Source organism: Vombatus ursinus, unplaced genomic scaffold (genome assembly GCF_900497805.2).
Source record: "Vombatus ursinus unplaced genomic scaffold, bare-nosed wombat genome assembly UNPS02014784.1, whole genome shotgun sequence".
Lineage (NCBI taxonomy): Eukaryota > Metazoa > Chordata > Mammalia > Diprotodontia > Vombatidae > Vombatus > Vombatus ursinus.
Window position 1 is genome coordinate 16719989 of NW_020954562.1, and position 19945 is coordinate 16739933.

At 36.3% G+C, this 19945-nt stretch overlaps 1 protein-coding gene across 3 annotated transcripts in view; it reads right to left on the reverse strand.

Moving 5' to 3' along the window:
• MAP9 (microtubule associated protein 9) overlaps positions 1-19945 on the reverse strand; it is an 80689-nt gene that overhangs the window by 34830 nt on the left and 25914 nt on the right. For all 3 annotated transcript variants that reach the window (XM_027866949.1, XM_027866947.1, XM_027866946.1), the window contains exons 8-13: positions 18863-18918; positions 17066-17183; positions 13027-13116; positions 10545-10703; positions 10214-10359; positions 8970-9102 (exon numbers count right to left, since the gene is read on the reverse strand). In XM_027866949.1, the coding sequence (XP_027722750.1) occupies positions 8970-9102; positions 10214-10359; positions 10545-10703; positions 13027-13116; positions 17066-17183; positions 18863-18918 (702 nt within the window). The remainder of the gene's footprint in view (positions 1-8969; positions 9103-10213; positions 10360-10544; positions 10704-13026; positions 13117-17065; positions 17184-18862; positions 18919-19945) is intronic.

Consider the following 19945-nt stretch of genomic DNA (forward strand, 5'->3'; position numbering starts at 1 on the left):
CTTAGTTTTTCACAACATGACTACTATGGAAGTGTTTTGCACGACTACACATGTATAACCTATATTGAGTTGCTTGACTTTTCAGTGAAGGTGGGTGGGGAGGGAGGAAGGGAGAAAATTTGGAATCCAAAGTTTTAAAAACAAATGTTTTCACATGCAACTGGGAAATAAGATATACAGGCAATGAGGTATAGAAATCTATCCTTCCCTACAGGAAAACGGAAGGAGAAGGGGATGAGAAAAGGCGGGGGAGAGATAGAAGGGAGGGCAGATTAGGGGAAAATTAGAATGCATGTCATCTTGGGGTGGGAGGACGGACGAGATGGGGAGAAAATCTGGAATTCAAAATCTCGTGGAAGTGAATGTTGAAAACTAAAAATAAATTAATAAAAAAAAGGAAAATAATAACAAATAACAAGATTCACTTGGAAGAACAAAAGGTCAATAATTTCAAAGAAACTAATGAAAAATGTAAAGGAGGGAAATTTAGCAACATGAGATCTTAAACTATATTATAAGGTAGTAATTATCAAAGCTATCTGGTACTGGCAAAGAAATAGAAAGGAGATCAGTGGTGAAGAGAGTAAATATATAATACACAGTAATAAATTATTATAGTAAGCTTCTGTTTGATAAATATAAAGGTTTTTAATCTGAAGGATAAGAATTTGGTAAAAATTGCTGGGAAAGCTAGAAAGCAGTCTGGCAGAAATCAGGCATGGATCAGTATCTTAAACCATTCACCAAGACAAGGTCAAAATGGATATAACATCTAGATAGAAAGAAAGATATCATAAAAAAAAATTAGAAGAACACGGAACATATTACCTATCAGACAGGGATAGGAGAATAATTTATGTATAAACAAGAGAAAGAGAGGTGTAATAATTTTTCACTCATTAAAAAGTTTTTGTACAAATAAAAACCAATGTAGCCAAGATTCGCAGGAAAGCAGAAAACCCAGAAAAAAAATTTAGACAGTTTCTCACACAAAGGTCTCATATCTGAAATATGTAAAGAACTTTGTTAAATTTATAAGAATATGACTCATTCCCCAATTGATAAGTGGTCAACGGATATGAACAGGCAACTTTTTTATGAAGAAATCAAAACTATATATAGTCATATGAAAAAATGCTAAATCATCATTAGTTAGAGAAATACACATTAAAACAACTTTGATATATCAACTTGCATCTATTGGAGTGGCTAAAATGATAGTTGCCCTTCAACTGGGGAATGGCTAAACGAGTTGTGGTATATGATTATGATGGAATACTACTGTGCTATAAGAAACAATGAACTGGTTGAGTTTAGAAAAACATGAAAAGACTTGCATGAAACAATGAAAAGTGAAATGAGCAATACCAAGTGAATGATGTACATAGTAAAAGAAATTTTGTCCTAAGAACAACTTTGAATGACTAATTCATCTTGACTATCATAAATACTCAAACCAACTACAAAGGACCTATAAAGGAAAATGTTATCTACCTCCAGAGAAAGAACTGATAAATGGAAATATTCAAAGTATGGTTTTAATTGCAGCCTTCTTTAAGGTAGGGGAAGGGGGGAGTAAAAAAAAAATTAAAATTGCATAGCAGAGAACAAAAGAAAACTGGGAAGGAAGCATAGAAAAGCAGGGTAGCTTTGAAAACAATGGGTAGTATTTATTTACATAGTTTAAAAAAAAGTAAACAATCTGAAATAGAAATGCATGGTTTTATATTGAATTCTCTCTTTATGTTGTGCTGTGTAGATGGTAGATGGTAATGTTTTTTTTCCTTTTTGTCTTTTTGTATTTAAGTTCAAAATGAATAAAAAATAAAAAAAAATAACAGCCATTTGTTTGACATATGTCAGAATATTGGCTGAGTTTATATGAATATTATAAGAGGACTCTTTGATTCTTCATTTGGATATCAGCTGTTTCACAAGCTTTGTCTGGGGTTAAACATGTTTCAGTTATAGTTAACAAATACAATACAATACAATACAAAACAAATGCAAATACAATATTGTTAACAAATACAGTATTGTCAGTTTTCATTATTGTTTGGCAAAGTAATATATGCTTGTTCCAAAAAGTATTTCTGTAAGACTTTAACTTGTTTATCATGTGCTCTCAGAAATTCTATTAATCTTTTTTTCCATTTTGACAAGGAAGTGTTAGTCTTTCTATAGCTGGCTTGGAGGTGATTAATCCTGTGTTTTTGTTAACGCTACATGTTTTTGTGTGGATACTTTTTAGATCTCTTGTCCATTTTACTTGCCTTGGCTACTTACTACCTATGTGATCCTGAATAAATTACATAATCCTTTACTTCTATAAGCAGCAAGGTGGTACAGCCGAGTGCTGGGTCTAGAGTAAGGAAAACCTGAATTCAAATCTGGCCTAAGCTACTTACTAAGCTGTATGATTCTGGGTAAGTCAGTTAACCTCTGCCTGCCTCAGTTTCCTCATCTGTGAAATGAGAATAATAATAGCACCCACCTCTCAGGCTTGTTGTGAGGATAAAATGGGATCTATGCAAAACAAAGTGCTATATATAAAAATGGCAGCTATTATTTTTGTTATATTGATATAATCTAATGCTTTTCTGCAGGTCAATAGCTTTCTCAAGACACTTCTGCCAGGATGGTATTTGCCACCTGTCCTTAAGAGTATTACTTTATAGCTCTTCCTGCCTTCTATTATCTTACAGTGCTGACAATTGTAGTATAAGCTGTTTTATGCAAGAGCTGAAATACTTTTTACATTTATTGAAGTTTGCTCTAAGTGAAGATTTTTCAAAAGACATCCCTCCTTCACATTAAAAACCAAAAAGCTATCTTCCTAAAAAGCCCTTGATATATCCCCAAATGAAAATAAGTATTCAAACTCCCTACATCTTTACTGCACAGTAATATTGCAAGCTGTTTTTATGTAAGACTTAGACACAGCACAATAAAAAAGTATTTTGTTTCTACCATCTGGTCATTTTCAAGAGAACAATGAGTAATGAAAATAGCAATAGTATATAATTACAAATAGATGTTTTGAAGGTGATGGATGAACTAATCAACTGGTTACATAAGAAAAACAACGTAGTATACTAGAAAAAGCAATGGATTAGCATTCAGAAGGTCTATACTTCCATCTTGGCTCTGCTAATTACTTTCAGAGTAACCTTGATAAAATTATTTATCTCTTCTGGATCTCATCCATAAAATAAGAGGGTTGGACTTGATGCTCTCTACAATCCCTTCCATATGCTATGACCAAATTATTCAATTTTCTTTCGAGGACTACTGATTCTGGATCTCTTCTACATTTCTACAGTAACTTCTATATATTTAACGGTACTTTCTCATCTTCCTAACTTCTAACTGGGAGCTTTCCCCAAAACTCTGCCATTGGTCCTCTGCTCTGTTTCCTACACCACCAATTTCCTGAGGTGAATTCCTGAATTTTCACAGCTTCTATTATCTTATGCAGATGACTCCTAAATCTTCACATTTAATAAACACCTACTATGTGCCAGGTACTGTGCTAAACAATGGGGATAACAAAAAGAGGCAAAAGACAACCCCTGCCCTCAAGGAGCTCAAAATCTAACGGGGGAGACAATAAACAAACAAATATGTACAAACAAGCTATATTCAGGATAAATAGGAAATAATTAAGAAAAGGAAAGCACTAGAATTAAGATGAGTTAGAGGAGGCTTCGGAAGGCAGGATTTTAGTTAAAGGAAGCCAGAGAGGTCACAGTGGAGGACAGTGTTCCAGGCATGGGGGGCAACCAGAGAAAATACCTGGAGCCAAGAGTTAGAGTGTCTTGTTTGTAGAACAGCCAGGAGGTCAGGGTCATTGGATCAAAGAAGACATGATGGGGAGTAAGGTCTGAGAAGACTGGAAAGACAAGAGGAAGGGCTCTGAATCTCAAACAAAGCGTTTTGTATTAGATTCTGGAAATGATGGGGAATGACTGGAATTTTTGAGTGGGGAGGGGAAGTGATGTGGTTGGACCTGTGCTTCAGGGCAATCACTTTAGCAGGTGAATGGAGGATGGATTGGAAAGGGGAGAGACTCGAGGCAGGCAGACCCACCAGCAGGCTATTGCAGTAATCCAAGTATGAGGTGATGAGGGCCTGAACCAGAGCAGTAGCAGTGTCAAAAGAAAGAAGGGAATGCATACGAGAGATATTGCAAAGGTGAAATGGACAGGCCTTGGCAATATACTAGATAAGGACGGTGGGAGATAGTGAAGAGTCAAGAATGGCTCCTAGGTTCTTAAGATGGTGTGATCTAGATGGGGATTCAGCAAAGGAAACTGAGAAGGGATGGTCAGGAGGAGAACTAGGAGTGATGTCCTGAAAACCTAGAGAGGAAAGAGTGATTGCTGCAGAGAGGTTGAGAAGAATAAGGAAGGATTGCACAACTAAGAGATCTGGTAACTTTGGAGAGAGCACTTTTGGTGGAATGATAAAGTCAGAAGCCAAACAGACCGGGGTTAAGAAGACAGTGAGAAAAGAGACAGCAGAAGCACCTATTGTAGACAACCTTTTCAAGGAGTTTAGTTACAAAAGGCAGAAGAGATATAGGATGCTAGTTAGCAGAGATGGAAGGATCAGATGAAAGTTTTCCTTTTCAGGATAAGGAAAACATGAATATATCTGTAGGCAGTAGGGAATGAGCCATTATACAGGATAGATTGAAAATAAATAACAGAAGGGGCAATATGTTGGAAGAGATGGGACGGAATGAGATCATGAGCAGGCAGAGGGGTTGACTTTGGTAAAGAGTAAGGCTAACTCATCATGTGAGACAGGAGATAGTGACTGAAGGTGTAGGGATGACATGAGATGGGGAAGAAGGGAGAAGAGGAGTTTCATGGTGAATGGCCTCAATTTTTTTCTGTAAATCATAAGACAAAGTTCTCAGCTTGGGTGGAGGGATGGGAAGCCATAAGAGGTTTGAAAAGGGATGAAAAGGTTTGGAAGAGCTCCTGTGGATAAGTGAGATAGTAATATAATAAGGCAGGTATAGAAGAACTGCTTACATTCTTTATTTACAAATTCTTATTAGACAGTATATGACTATGTAAATGCAGCTGATTTTCAGGGAAGGAAGGCACCAGGAACTGTGGGGATGAGGAAAGTCCTCCTGAATAGGACAGTCCTTAACTGAATATTGAAGGAAGCAGGGGAGTGCATTCAGCTGGTAGAGAGGTCCATGTAAGCAAAATGAGCATGGCATGTTAGGAACACTAAGTTCAGTTTGCCTGGGCAGCATAATGCATGAAAAGGAAGGAAAATTCAGGAAGGCTAGAAAGGGAGGTTTGGGGAAGATTATGAAGATCTTTAAATGTCAAATGGAGGAATTTATGTTTAATCCTTGAGGGAGCAATTGGACTTTATTGTATAAGGAATGGCTTCAGATGTGTGCTTTAGGAAAAAAAAAACTACTTTGGAAACTGTATGAAGGATATATGGAATGAGGAGATATTTGAGGCAGGGAGACCAATTAGGAGAAATAAAATTCTGAATAAAATATAAACTGAAATAAAATTCAGGTGAGAGAATAAAAGCCTAAATAAGAGTGGTGGCTGAGTGAGGGCAGGGATGGGGACAAGACAGGTTGTAAAGAAACAAGATTAGGAAACTGACTCGGTATGTGGTGGGAATAAGACTGGGGAGCTGGGGATGGCCTCCGTGGTGTGATCCTGGTGCCTGGAGGGATGATGGCATCCTGGACCCTTCCTTCAATACTATCTCTCCTTTCCCAAAGGCGATCCCCTCACAAACACAACAGCAGGTGCTGACTTTGTCCTTGCATTCATACTGTTCTCTGAATATAATATAATATAATTTATAATTTATATAATATAATATAATTTCCTTTTCTTTCTTCTGTGCTTACCCCAATCCTATCTATCACTCAAAGTACTGTTTAAATTCCCATTCTTCCATGAAGACATTTTCTAACTATCTGATGTAGGAATGCAAAGATGCATAAGAAATAAGACTTGCCCTGCAGGAGCTTACAGTTTAGTAATTCAATTTAACTCAACAGCCATACATGAGATATCTACTAGGTATAAGGCACTGTGCTCAGTGCTAATGGGATCATGGTTGCCCATGGTGTGAGTGCTAAATGCTTCAGGAATTCAGAAGGAATAAAAGTCGCTTTGGTTAGGATAGGGCAGCTAGGTGGCACAGTAAATAGAGTGCCCTGCCTGGAGTCAGGAGGACTACTCTTCCTGAGTTCAAATCTGGTCTCAGACACTTACTAGCTTTGTGATGCCAGGCAAGTCATTTAACCGTATTTCCCTCAGCTTCCTCAACTATAAATGAGCTGGAGAAGAAAATGGTAAACCACTCTAGTATCTTTGCCAAGAAAACCCTAAATGTGATCATGAAGAGTCAGACATAACTAAAAATGACTGAACAACAATAAAATTTGTTAGGATAATCAGAGGTGACAGCTTCACAAAAGAGGAGACCATTGACCTGGTCCCTGTAGGATATACAGAAATTGGATCTGGAGAGATGGTGGGGAGGTACTCAAGGTAGCATGAACAAAGTACTGACAGGGTAAAGCACACAGTAGGTCAGAAGGATAGTGAACAGACCAGTTCAGCAGGAATATAAGTATCTTTGATCAGAGTAGTGGAAGATTAATCTCAAAAGGGCTTATTTTTCTGGAGCACAATGGACTCTGAATCTCAAACTAAGGAGTTTATACTTTACTTCAAAATCAAATGGGAAACCACTGCAGATTTTGTGCAGGGTAGTATCAAAGTTGCCTTTTTGGAATATTAATTTAAAAGTTTGGATAAAAGAATGAAAGGGGAAGAACATTTAGAATGAAGTTCTAAAAAACAAGTTCTAGAAAGAAGAATGAGGTTTAAATTTTGATGAAAAAAAGAATCTATTTTGAAGAAATTGCTGATGGTATTTTAAAACTGATTAGATTTAGCAATAAGGAGTATGGAATAAATTTTAAAACAATTCTGTGGTCTTGAAACTAAGTGATTGAGAAGATGGTTGCTACTATTCACAGAGATAGGAAAGATGTTTAGTTTTAGACATATTTAGATTGATGTGATGGGAAATCCAGGAAGAAATGGTTGAAATGATTGAAATGGGACTAAAGCACCCTACTTCATTAATTATTCTTACCCTCCCACAAATATTCAATCTTCTCTCCACAGGTTCTTCTTTCCCCTCTACCTACAACTATGCAAAAGTGTCACTTATCCTAAAACATTCTTCCCTAAATTCATCAAGCTAACATCATCTTCTTTCAAACTGAACTGCCTTATGGCATAGTCTACAAGAGTCTCCACTGGCTAGTTACAATTCCTCACAACCCACTCACTCATCAATCCTTTGCAATCTGGCTTCTATCACTAGCATTCCTATTCCAGCACTCTATTGGAATTGCTATCTTCAAGGGTAACAACCTTCCACATCAGAATATCCAATGGCTTTTTCAACATACTTATCCATCTCAATATCCCTGCATCATCTGATACTACTGATCACAGTTTACGTGAAACTGTTTCCTTAGTTTCAGTTACCCTGAACTTTCCTGGCCCTAACCCCAGATTAGAAGATTCAATGTTCCATTAGAGTTAATATTATTGCTAACAGTAGAGGTGATCAAACATTGGATTTGCAGTTAAAGAACCTGAATTCAGATCGTGCCTCTGGTTTACTTACATGTGCCCATGAGCATGGCACTTCCCTACTCTTAATTTTAAAATAACAGATGGTCTTTAAGATCTCTTCTAGCTCTAAATATTCTTTACTATTACTATTTTTTTGAATAATCTCTGTCTCTTTTTCCTATCTCTTCAATATAAGTATTTTTTATGTTGCTGTTATTGGTGGTTCTTTTTCCTTTCTTTTTACACTCATTCCTTATGCCATTAAAAACTAAAAAACCAAAAAAAACCCCTCTCCTATTCCTTTGGCTTCAACATCTGTGTCGATTACTCCCCAATCCATATCCTTAGCTCCAACCTCTCTTCCTGAGCTTGACTCCTGGATAGCTGTATTTTGTGTCCCTGACCCAACATATCTTAATCTGGACATATCTTCCCCCTCAGTCTCTCTACTTCAAATTTTCTGAGTTTCCATTGATATTATTGCCATTGCCATCATCTTGATCACCATCTAGGCCCAAAAGCCTGGAGCAGTCTTTGACTTCTTGTTCTAGCTTCTCAAGTACCAAATGGTACAAATTTCTTAGACTGGCACCCAAAAAAGGCTGTGATCTGGCTCCAACCTACTTTTGTACTCTTAGGCTCTACTGCTTGCCAAACAAAGTGGACTCCCCTTGTGGAGTGTACCTTTGCTCATCCTGGGCCTTCAACTTCAACTCCAGTTCCCTCAATCTATGTCAAAGGCCTACTTATCTTTTAAGCCCTAGCTCAAGTGTCAGCTCTCTATGATGATGCCTGTCCTGAGCCCAGCAACCATACTGTCCCTTATTCATCTTTGTGTTCCCCGAGGGAACACATGGGAACTGCTTGTATGTTGTAACATAATCCATATTTTTTTTTTCTCCTTCTCAAATTTCTTGAGAACACTTAGCCTGGATGGTTGGTTTTTGGCTCCAATATACTCTAGTCACATAACCCTATTATCTTTGTAGATGTCTCAGCCCCTACCCTCCAACTGAGGTAGAATGCAAGCTCACCTAAGACCCCATCATATTAAATCCCACCCCACACCTCATCCCACCCTAGAACTGCACATAAATATAGTTAAGTGCTTAATAAATGTAGAAATGCATAGGAGGCAAATACTCGTTAAGTAAAGCTGCACATTCCAAAATACCAATTACAATGCTAGAAAAAATAATGCTTATTAATAAATTCACTTGCTTATTAACTTGACATGATACATGATTATAAGTGATAAGTTGAGAAATGTGCTTATTAAAAAAACAAAACAGAAGTATATTAAAGAATACATACCAGCCACCTTTCATATTCACTAACAGCCAATTTATCTTTATCTTCTTTTTCAGCTCTTCTTATTTCTTGCTTTTTTCTTTCATTTATTTTCTGTTTCATCTTCTGCTTGATGAGAAAGTCCTTCTGCTCATACCTATTATTATAGGATAAAAGAATGAAATATTACAAGGAGAATACAAGAATTTCCAAAGTACATTTTTCCTTGCTTTTCATTTGCCTTGTCATATATTTACAGAATGTATATACACACATACACATAGATACATGTTTAATGAAGTTGTTTGAAATCAAGAATTTATAACAAAACCTATTAAACTTTGAAATAGTAATACCTCATCATTTTCATTGTGCTTTTTTTTTCAGGCAGTTGGGGTTAAGTGACTTGCCCAAGGTCACACAGCTAGTAAGTGTCAAGTGTTTGGTCTGAGGCCGAATTTGAACTCAGGTCCTCCTGACTTCAGGGCCGGTGCTTTATCCACTGCGCCACTGAGCTGCCTCTTCATCGTGCTTTAAGAGTTATAAAATGTTTTCTTCAAAACACCACTGTATGGGAATTAGGTATTGTAAGAATTAATACTAAAAGTCTTACAGATGAAAAAAGTAAACCTGTGAGAGATTAACTGGTCTGGCCAAGACCAGATAGAGAGTAAACCTCCCAGCCAGGATACGCGCCAAATGTGCTTGACTCTAAATGTGGTGCTCTTCTCACAACATGATACTACATCAATTTATTACCTAGGAGTTTTAAAACTTAGCTTTTCATCAAAGACCCCCTCTGATGCCACATTATGGTATGGGGATGACAAGTTCTCAAAAGCTACACCAGAAGGGAAGCTCTTTTATGTGCGTAGTGCAGAAGAAAGACCCAGCAGAAGTCGGAGGACTTGAGTGTGAATTTCACCTCTCCTAGTTGTTACCTATTTGACCCACCAAGTCATTTGAACAAATTTCCTCCTTTATCAAATGAAAGGGTTGGAATTAAAAGATCTCAAGAGTTTCCTTGCATCTCTTTGTAAGGTTTTATCTATGGGATCTACGAGCAGTGCAATGTAAAGAAGATTCTTACTAGACTGGCTTTAGTGTGATTCAATTTTTGGTGTCAGTTACCCTTGAAGGTCAATCAAGAGACAGAGAGGGACTGGAATCCACATCAGTGGAGGAAGTACTGTCAAATGAAAAGATCATAGATTCTTGAAATATTAAAATATTTTAAAGCTATTAAAATATTTAATCATTGACTTTACCATCTTTCAAGTGCTGATAAATTGTCTTTTATCTTTTCAGCATGATATTCTTCCTCTTTCCTTTTCTTTGCTCTTTCATATTCTTTCTCCTTTTTGTTTTTCTCTTTAAGATATTTCAATTTTTTCTCTTTCCATTTTTCAAAAGCCTAAAAAGATTAGAAATATTTCCTTACTCCTTGAACATGACATAGCTTACTTTTTCCTAGTCTTTATTTCCCAAAATGTATTCTATGTGCTAAAACACAATTGTGGTGTGATAACAAGTTTTAATCATTAATTTTGATAAAGTCTGACTAAAATTGAATCTCATGAAAGATAATTTTTTCATTACTTTTTGTGCTTCTCCCTTCTTCTCAGCATTCTCCTGTTCAATTCGCCTCATTTTTTTCTCCTCAAGTTTCTTTTTTGCAGCCATTTTCTTTGCTTCCTTTTCTTTCATGGCTTTCCAGGCTTCAAAAGATGCTAATGCTTCTTCTTTCTTGGTTCCTTTCTTTTTTTGGGGGGGGGGGGGAAGAAGGAAGGGAGAGAGGAAAGGAAGTGATTGGGGTGAGATAAATGTATACATTTTATATGACTTTTATCATTTGTCATACTTACAATTTTTTTAAATAAGGAATTAATTTTAAATGACTATGGCAAGTCAATTACTAGAGAAGTGATCTGTATGTTTTATAGCTTGACATACTTCTTAACAGCATAAAAAAATGTTCCAAAGACCAAACTGAACTTGATCTCAATTATGGGAGCCCTGAATTTCTGTTGAAATAAATAGTAAGTAGCATGCTAAATAATATTTGAAAATATTGAATAAATAATAAAAGAGGTCAGTGGGTATAGTTTATGACAATGGCAATATACCTATGTACATATGGGAGTGAGGAGCAAAAGCATTATGTGCAATCTCACTGCTAAGAAGGTAACTAGGAAGTCTAAGTGACTAAGCTATTTAGCCATGCTGATAAACACTTAAGTAAGTGGATACAAAAAAATGATGTTACTTCATTTACCTTCATATGAAATTAAGCTTCTCTATTTGCTGTGACATACTGGGAGCATTTTAATATCATGTTCATCACAACTGACTGAATGCTAAATTATTGGTTTAATAACTATTGTGTAAGTCAGGCACAAAATAGGGTCCAAATAAAAGAGGGTAATTAAAATTTGTGTGACATGGTACAGATTTTGAGGTATGGTCTGTGGAGTGTTGAAATGAAAACCATTTTCCAGGAAGTTATCTTCATACAATCTGGTATTTGGTACTAAGTACATTTTCCCAATTGAGCTATGTCATTCTACCTATGAGACTTAAGCAAGACAGAACCTAACACCCATCATAGGAAGATTATATAAAGTTCCCTGGACTGATTCTGTTCCTGAATATCCCGTGTCTGTTGTCAGTTTTTACCTAGCTTTTATCCTATGTCATACTGCTACTCTCTTTGCTTGGGTCCTGGCTTCTTATACCCTGACTCCTTGTGGTGGTCCTTTGCCACCCACAATGGAGTTCAGTGGACGCCTGACCCAATGATGTCCACACTGCTGGTTTATACTTCCTACTTTCCTTTCTGTGTCCTCCCCATTCCCTACCAGGGAAGTTTGCCTCCCTGATCTTATGTCTTAATGACTTTTGTCCTAATTCCAGATTACTTTCTTGGTTCTGATCTACAATTTGTTTGAGTGTGTTCAAACTCTAGTCTTGTTACTTCATTCCCAAACTTCACTCAACCTTGATCTTGACCTGGCTTCTAGCTGCTCCCCTCAGCCCAGAAATTTCCTCCCAGACTGACCTCAGTTATCCTACTTCTAACAACTTCATGCCTGCCTAGATGTTTTTCTGCTACTTAATAGTCTCGACCTCAAATAGAAAAAAAATGCAGGACTTATTAACTTGTTGTATTACAGTGGACTAGAGTTTACGCACCTAACAAATGTTTGAACATTGCGCTTGCTCAGGTGCACTCATCTGTTAGGGCTTATATTCCATGAAAGGAAGGGAATAATGTGGAACTTTCTAGAGTACCTTGGAGAGGCAATCAATTTGCAGCTATTTTCAGTGTGCTAGTCTTCTAGAAGGGCAGCCAGGTGGCACAGTACAGAGAGCACCTGGAATCAGGAAGACCCATCTTCCTGAGTTCAAATCTGGCCTCAGACACTTACTAGCTGTGTGACCCTAGGCAAGTCACTTAATCCTGCTTGCCTCAGTTTCCTCATCTGTTAAATGAGCTGGATGGAGAAGGAAATGGCAAACCACTCCAGTATCTCTGCCAAGAAAACCCCAAATGGGGTCACAAAGAGTCAGAAACGACTGAAAATGACTAAACAACAAAAGTCTTCTAGAACAACTACAATGGCGCACATCAACAAGAACCCATAGATGTGGATTGAAACCTCTAAAGTAGACCTGCCTTTTTGAGGGCGACTCTACAAAATACTGAACTCTGCTGTTTTACAACTTAAGCATAGTTCTAGAGGTGATCCAAAAAGCACTTAAGTACTTCAATAAAACAAACGTCAAATCTCAATCATGTAATCTGCCCTTAGTGATAAGCACATAAAGCCTTATGATGAATTGGGAAAATGTTTTATTAAATGATGGGAAGTTAAAGTAGCTGATTTTATTCTTAGAACTAATACTGTCCAAGTTTAACATTATAGCAGAGGTATTCAACACATCTCTAAGCACATAGAAAGTAGTGCCTTTATCCATAACTTATGCATAAAACTGGATACTTTTCACAAGTTGATTTAATTATTATAATTATAAAATTTACATTTACATTATTTCTTTCATTATACATTTTTCTAGATACCTGTTCATTTTGTATTCTTAAATTTTCAGCTTCATTCTTTTTAATCCTTTGAAGTTGTTGCAAATATAAATTTTTCTTTACAAGCCAATCCTATAAAAGGGGAAAAAACAAAACAAAACCATGTGATTCAAGATTTCCCAAAAGAACGTGGCTTTTAAAAATCTTATTTAATATTTTATTTTTCTCAATTACATATAAAATAATTTTAACATTTTAAAAAAAATTTCAAGTTTCAAATTCTCTCCCTCCCCCCATTGAGTAGGTATGTGACTATAAATAGCTTTGATTACTTTGTCTGAAAACTGCCTGTTCATATACTTTGACCATTTATCAACTGAGGAATGGCTTCTATTTCTATAAATTTGACTCAGTTTTCTATATGTTTAAGAAATGAAGTTTTTATCAGAGAAACTCATTATAAAAATTATTTTCATAGTAATGATTACCAACTGTGTGTTTCCTTCCATCCAATTTTTCCATTTATCCTACTCTCGCTCTCTCTCTCTCCTTTCACCCTGTCCATTCTCAGGTGTTTTGCTTTTGACATTTACCTCCTGCAAACTGCCCTCCCTTACATCAGCTCCCCCACCCTTCTCTTATCCCCTTCCCTTCCTACTTTCCTGTGTGGTAAGACAGATTTCTGCACCCTACTAAGTGTGTATATTATTTCCTCTTTGAGCCAATTTCAATAAGAGTAAGGTTTATATGCTTCCCTCCCTGTTTCCCCCATATTCCCCTCCCCTGTAAAATTTTTCAGGCCTCTTTTATGTCAGATAATTCATCCCATTCATCCCATCCCTCTCCTTTTCCCCTTCTCCCAGTGCATTTTTCATCATCCCTTAATTTTTTTAGATAATCATACCATCACGTACAACTCACACCTCTGCTTCTGTCTATGTATACTCCTTCTGACTGTCCTAATAATGAGAAAGTTTTTAGGTATTATACATATAATTTTCCCATGTACGAATAGAAACAGTTTAACCTTATCAAATCCCTTTAATTTCTCTTTCCTGTTTACCTTTTTATTGCTTCTTTTGCATTTTGTATTTGAATGTCAAATTTTCTAGTCAACTCTGGTCTTTCCATCAGGAATGTTTGAAAGCCCTCTATTTCATTGAATGTCCATTTTCCCCTGACAGATTATACTCAGTTTTGCTGAGTAGGTGATTTTTGGTTGTAATCCTAGCTCTTTTGCCTTCTGGAATATCATATTCCAAGGTCTCTGATCCTTTAATGTAGAAGATGCTAAATCTTGTGTTATCCTGACTATGGCTCCATGATATCTGAATCATTTCTTTTTGGCTGCTTGCAGTATTTTCTCCCTGATCTGGGAGGTCTGGAATTTGGCTATAATGTCCCTGTGAGTTTTCATTTGGGGATTTTTCTTTCAGGAGGTGATTGGTGGATTTTTTCAATTTCTATTGTACCCTCTAGTTCTAGAATATCATGACAGTTTTCCTTGATAATTTCTTGAAAGACGATGTCAAGCCTCATTTTTTAATCATGATTTTGAGGTAGTGCAATAATTCTTAACTGATCTCTCCTGGATCTATTTTCCAGGTCAGTTGTTTTTCCAATGAGATATTTCACATTTTCTTCTATTTTTTTTTTATTCTTTTGATTGTTTGATTATTTCTTAATGTCTCCTAAAGTCATTACTTCCCACTTCTCCAATTCTAACTTTCAAGGAATTACTTTCTTTAGTGAGCTTTTGTACCTCCTTTTCCATTTGGTCAATTCTACTTTTTAAGGAGTTCCCTTCAGTGAATTTTTATGTATCCTTTTCCATTTGGCCAATTTTGCTTTTCAAGGCATTCTTCTCTTCATTGGATTTTTGTGCCTCTTTTACCATTTGGCCTATCCTGTTTTTTAACGTGTTATTTTCTTCAGTACTTTTTTTTTTGTACTTCCTTTACCAAGCTGTTGACTCTTTTTGCATGATTTTCTTGCACTCTTGTTTCTCTTCCCAATTTTTCCTCTATCTCTCTTTACTTGATTTAAAAAATCCTTTTTCAGCTCTTTCATGACCAGAGACCAATGAATATTTTTCACTGAGGCTTTGGATGCAGGAATTTTGACTTTGTTGTCTTCTTCTGACTGTGTGTTTTGGTCTACCTTGCCATAGTTACTTTCTATGATCAGAATTTTTTCTGTTGTTTGCTCATTTTTCAGCCTATTTCTTGACTTTTAACTATATGCTAAAGTGGGGCTCTGTTTCCCAAGTGGAGGGGGCATTGTTCCAAACTTCAGGTTTTACGTGTAGCTGTGTTCAGAGATAATTCTGGGGAACTGTAAGTTTTTGGGTCTTCCAAGGTGGTATGATCAAGGGAGAGGTGTGTTTATTACTCTCCTGTACTGTGCATTGGTTTGTGACTGACCACAAGCACTCTTTTCAACCCTGGAACTGTGACTACCAGGTCCCCGCTTCCCTGCGGCAACCAGCTCTGCTGTGCTAGTGCTCCTCTGTGCTCTGGGACTAAGAACCAGGATTGCGACCCAGATCCAAGTACAGGCAATACAACAGGGTCCTGTCCCTGGTGCCAACAAAGAGAACCCTATAAATCTCACTTTGATCCACTGTCCAATCCCCTTACTGTCTGTGGGCTGAGAGGTCTGGAAACTGCCACTGCTGCCACTGATTCAGTCATTCCAAAGCCCGCTCCTGGTTTGCTGGGACCCGTGACGTGCTGTCACGGCCTGTGTTGGACTGCTTCTCTCTCATCTTGGTGCAACAGACTTTTCCTGCCAATCCTGTAAGTTGTCTTGGGATGGAAAATTGTTTCACTCCATTTTCTTGTGGGTTCGGCCACTCTAGAATTTATTTGTCATCATTATTTAAAGGTATTTGGTGGGGTTTGGGGAAGAGCTCAGGAGAGTCCCTGCCTTTACTCCACCATCTTGGCTCCACCTCAAACTTTTTTAATCAGTACATTTTTATCAGTATATTTTAAATCAGGATAGTTTGAAAATATCTGAACATAATTTGAGTTTTTAGCATTTTAATCTTTTGTGTATGCAATACCAACTGTTTAAATATACCATATTAATAGATTCTAATTACCCCTGAAAGCATGGCAGTGAGTGGTTTCCACATTCTACAATGTCACTTCAAACAAACCCCTTGTAAGATGAAAAGAAAAAGATGACACTAGTTCACCTCAAGTAGATGCTAAGTCTATATCAAAGGTTCCTAACCTAGGAATCCACAGATGGATCAATTATACAATGTCTATGAACTTGAATGGGAAAATAATTACCTCTTTCTTTCAATATAATTAGTTCCATTTGTAATCCTATGTATTTAAAAACATTATTCTAAGAAGGGATCCACAAGCTTGACTAGACTGTCAAAGGAGTTCATAACACAAAAAGATTTAGAACCCCAATCTATGTAATTTAGTTAGTGGAATGTTTTAGCTAGTGCTACAAAAAAAGGTAGAGAGTAATTAAAAACATACATATTTCATATATATACATATATATGTATAGTCTTTTTTTTTTGAATAGAAGGAATATAGTGTCAATTTATAGTTAAATGAATTATAATACACTTCTATCTCTGAAATCCCAATGGTTCCTTAAAGTGTGGAATGCTCTACACCAAAAAGTAGGGAAATTTCTTTTTAGAATTGTTGATAAGCTATGAAACTTGATTTTTCCATGAAATATGAGAAACTTTAATTTAGGATATATTGTTAGAAAAGCTGTATGTATACTTTCTTGACACAAATTTTGAAGTAGAGACTCATGTAGATTGTATATGACAATAATCTATTCCTTTATCATTAAAATGTAATGTATTTTGATATATTTTCGGGTTCTTCTTCTCGATACCTCCTCCTTCCTCTGCCCAGTTAAAGTCACTCTAAAAAAAATAATCATTTCAATTTGCCATGTGGCTAGTGAATATTCTGGCTGCTCATCAAGTGTGAATGGAAATCTTTTCTGAAAAAAATCAACACATATGTCCTTGCCAAGTTAATTTTTTCTTCTGAAAAACTAAATATTCTGATGTCCATTGTCATTATTATTTTACCTGATAAACAGCTGCCCGTATGGAATCGGCTTTGTCAAGCTCTAGGATCTGTTTCTGTTCCAAGATCTTTAAAGTCCCCAGGTACTGGGAAGATGCAGTTGTAGGCAGAGGTTTTTTCCTAGAAGGAGATTTTTCTAAGAATTCAAAAGTCACCAATTTTAAAAGATCCAAAAGGATCAAAATAAAACTATACAATTCTAGTTTGCAGAATGTCAGAATTTGTATCTATTATAGTCAATGAAAATTAAATGTCTTGCATGAAAATGGCCTAATTATGACAAAATTAATACTTTCTTAAGGTAGCTCTATTTGGATCATGCATTCAAAATTTAGATTAACTAAACAAAACAGATTTGGGGTAAGGTAGGCATTTCCTAGTTAGAAGACTTCCAATTTAGCAGAATTTGGGGATTTAACACATCTTGTCCAGTGCTTTCCTTCTTTTAATTACTTCCAATTCATCCTGTCTATAGCTTGCTTCATATATATTTGCACATTATTTCCCCCATTAGACTGTAAGCTCCTTGAGGACAGGGCTTGTCTTTTACCTGTTTGTATACCCATTACTTAACACAGTACCTGGCTCATAGTAGGTACATAGCAAATGTTGACTGATTGATTGAGTTATTTATAATGTCATGAAAATTTGGAACCACACTGGCTAGAATAAATTATTCATTTGGATGTAAAGTCAAAAGGTAATATTTGTGTACTATTGTAATGAATTGTTGAGAAAAGCATGGCAGAGTAGACATTAGGATTGCTGGGCTTCAAGTCGGGAAGACTTGGGTTCACATCCCACCTCTGACACTAGCTAAAAGGCCCTGGGCAAGTCACTCACCCTTTCTATGTACCTCAAACAACTCCTTAGAATGTATCTACAAAGACACAGATTTGTGTGAGTGGAGAGTATTTCCACATGAAGTGGTGTCCTTTCTGACAAAACAATAGATCCTTTGCAGTCTTTCAAACAAATATGAACTTGTTGGGTGAGAAGGGTGGGGGAAGAGAGGAGAACTGGGAGAGAGTTCTACTTTACTTATGACATCTTTAAGAAGAAACATAAAATGGCTAGAATTCCTTTGTTAATGTTGACATTTTTTCTGTGATTTATTTATGCATTTTTGAATGACTTATAAATGTCAATTTGAGCAAACAGCCCCATATAGGGATGCAGACTTCTGCTACTCTGATTATTTCAACTTACGATCTCATTCCCATGGCAACTAGATGACAGAAATTTTTGTAGATGAGATCTTTAATGAGACAACATTGTACTTTACATACACATAGCAAAGCAAGTTATGACAAATGTGAAGGAGACCAAGAGAACTGGATATGTGGTGAAACTTTTGTTGCCCTTGTAGTCATTAAAGTTCTAAGGGCCTTTATCCTCTTAACTTACCACTGGAATATTTTGGGGGTGGGGAGAAGAGCATCTATTATTTTTATTCTGAATTCATCAGGCCTATGGAGACTAGCTAGGAGACTAGCTCTCTAAAGTCCTTTCCTACTCAAAATTTTAATATGGGATGGAATATAACTTCAAGAAAGGCAATCCTGGAGCACACAAAGTGCTATAAAATCACTCTCAGTACCACAATAACAAAAAGGTACTTCAGTAACTATGAAAATGTTTTCCTTACTTTCTACTGGGAGATGGTTCTCTATAGGAACATATCTCTGATTTTATAATGAAAGTCAATGAGACAATCATGTTTACTTCACAAAACTAAAATATACAGTCAACTTTGCTAGAATGCCAATGTGTAAATGAGATATTTACATTTTTATTACCTGCTTGGTTTTGTTCTTTTAGATGTTTTCTTCAAATTCTTATCTTCATTTTTTTTCTTTTAATAGAAAAAAATACATTGTACAGGCAGCTACATAATTATTTCTTAATTATGATTAGAAATCAGAAGAAAATTATTTATAATATTTCAAATATAAAAAGAGAAATGTGTAACTTACATTCCCCCAACCTACTGGCTTGAATTCATCTGACTACATTCTCTATGAGCTTTACTTTCTGCCACTGCCAAATTCTACCCTCTAAACACACTCCTAAAGCTCTAACAAATCTCCAAATGTTTTTTACCTTACTAGAACATAACAATCACTTACATGAACAATGAGGTCCTGGAAACAGAAGTACTGGGAAACTAGTGTTCATATCCTTTAGCTGAAAGTAGTGGTATCTTATGCTCTAGGCTATGGTAAAAACCTGGCTGATGACCACAAGAAGACTGGGAAAATGTTACTTGAAAGGTATTATCCCTTGCTTTCTGCTAACAAGAAACAGTGTCAGAAACGAGGGACATATCTCTATACAAATAAATGTCAAGCTTCCATTTTTAGGTCTTTTATTTCGGTAACTGGTACACTTGGCTAAACATAGCCTTTCTTTATTCTAAAGGTACTGTATGCATTATTAGTGTTAGAATGATGCAAATTATATACCATGATAATGAAAATTATAAGTGACTTTACATAGCACTTGGTTTATACTTCTCTTGCATATCTTTTCACATTCTCTTTTGTATTAGTTATTTATTTGCATGACTCATGACTTATTTATTCAGTCCACCTTAGCCAAACATATCTTTGATCTCACTACCTACCACATGTGATTCACTTACATGATAAAAAAAACTCTCCTAATGTTTAACTCTTCCCCTAAATCTCTTCTTTATTCTCACTGTTACCTTTAATCCCTTTACCAAATTCAAAATTTTCTCCAGGTCATCTGACCACTGCTCTGACCTCACTTTGTTCCCTTCCCAATCTTTATTCTATAATTAACCAGTTTCTCCAATACTTTCTCCAATCCCAACTCCCCAATTCCCTTGCCCTACTGATGGCCACATGGCCTTGCTA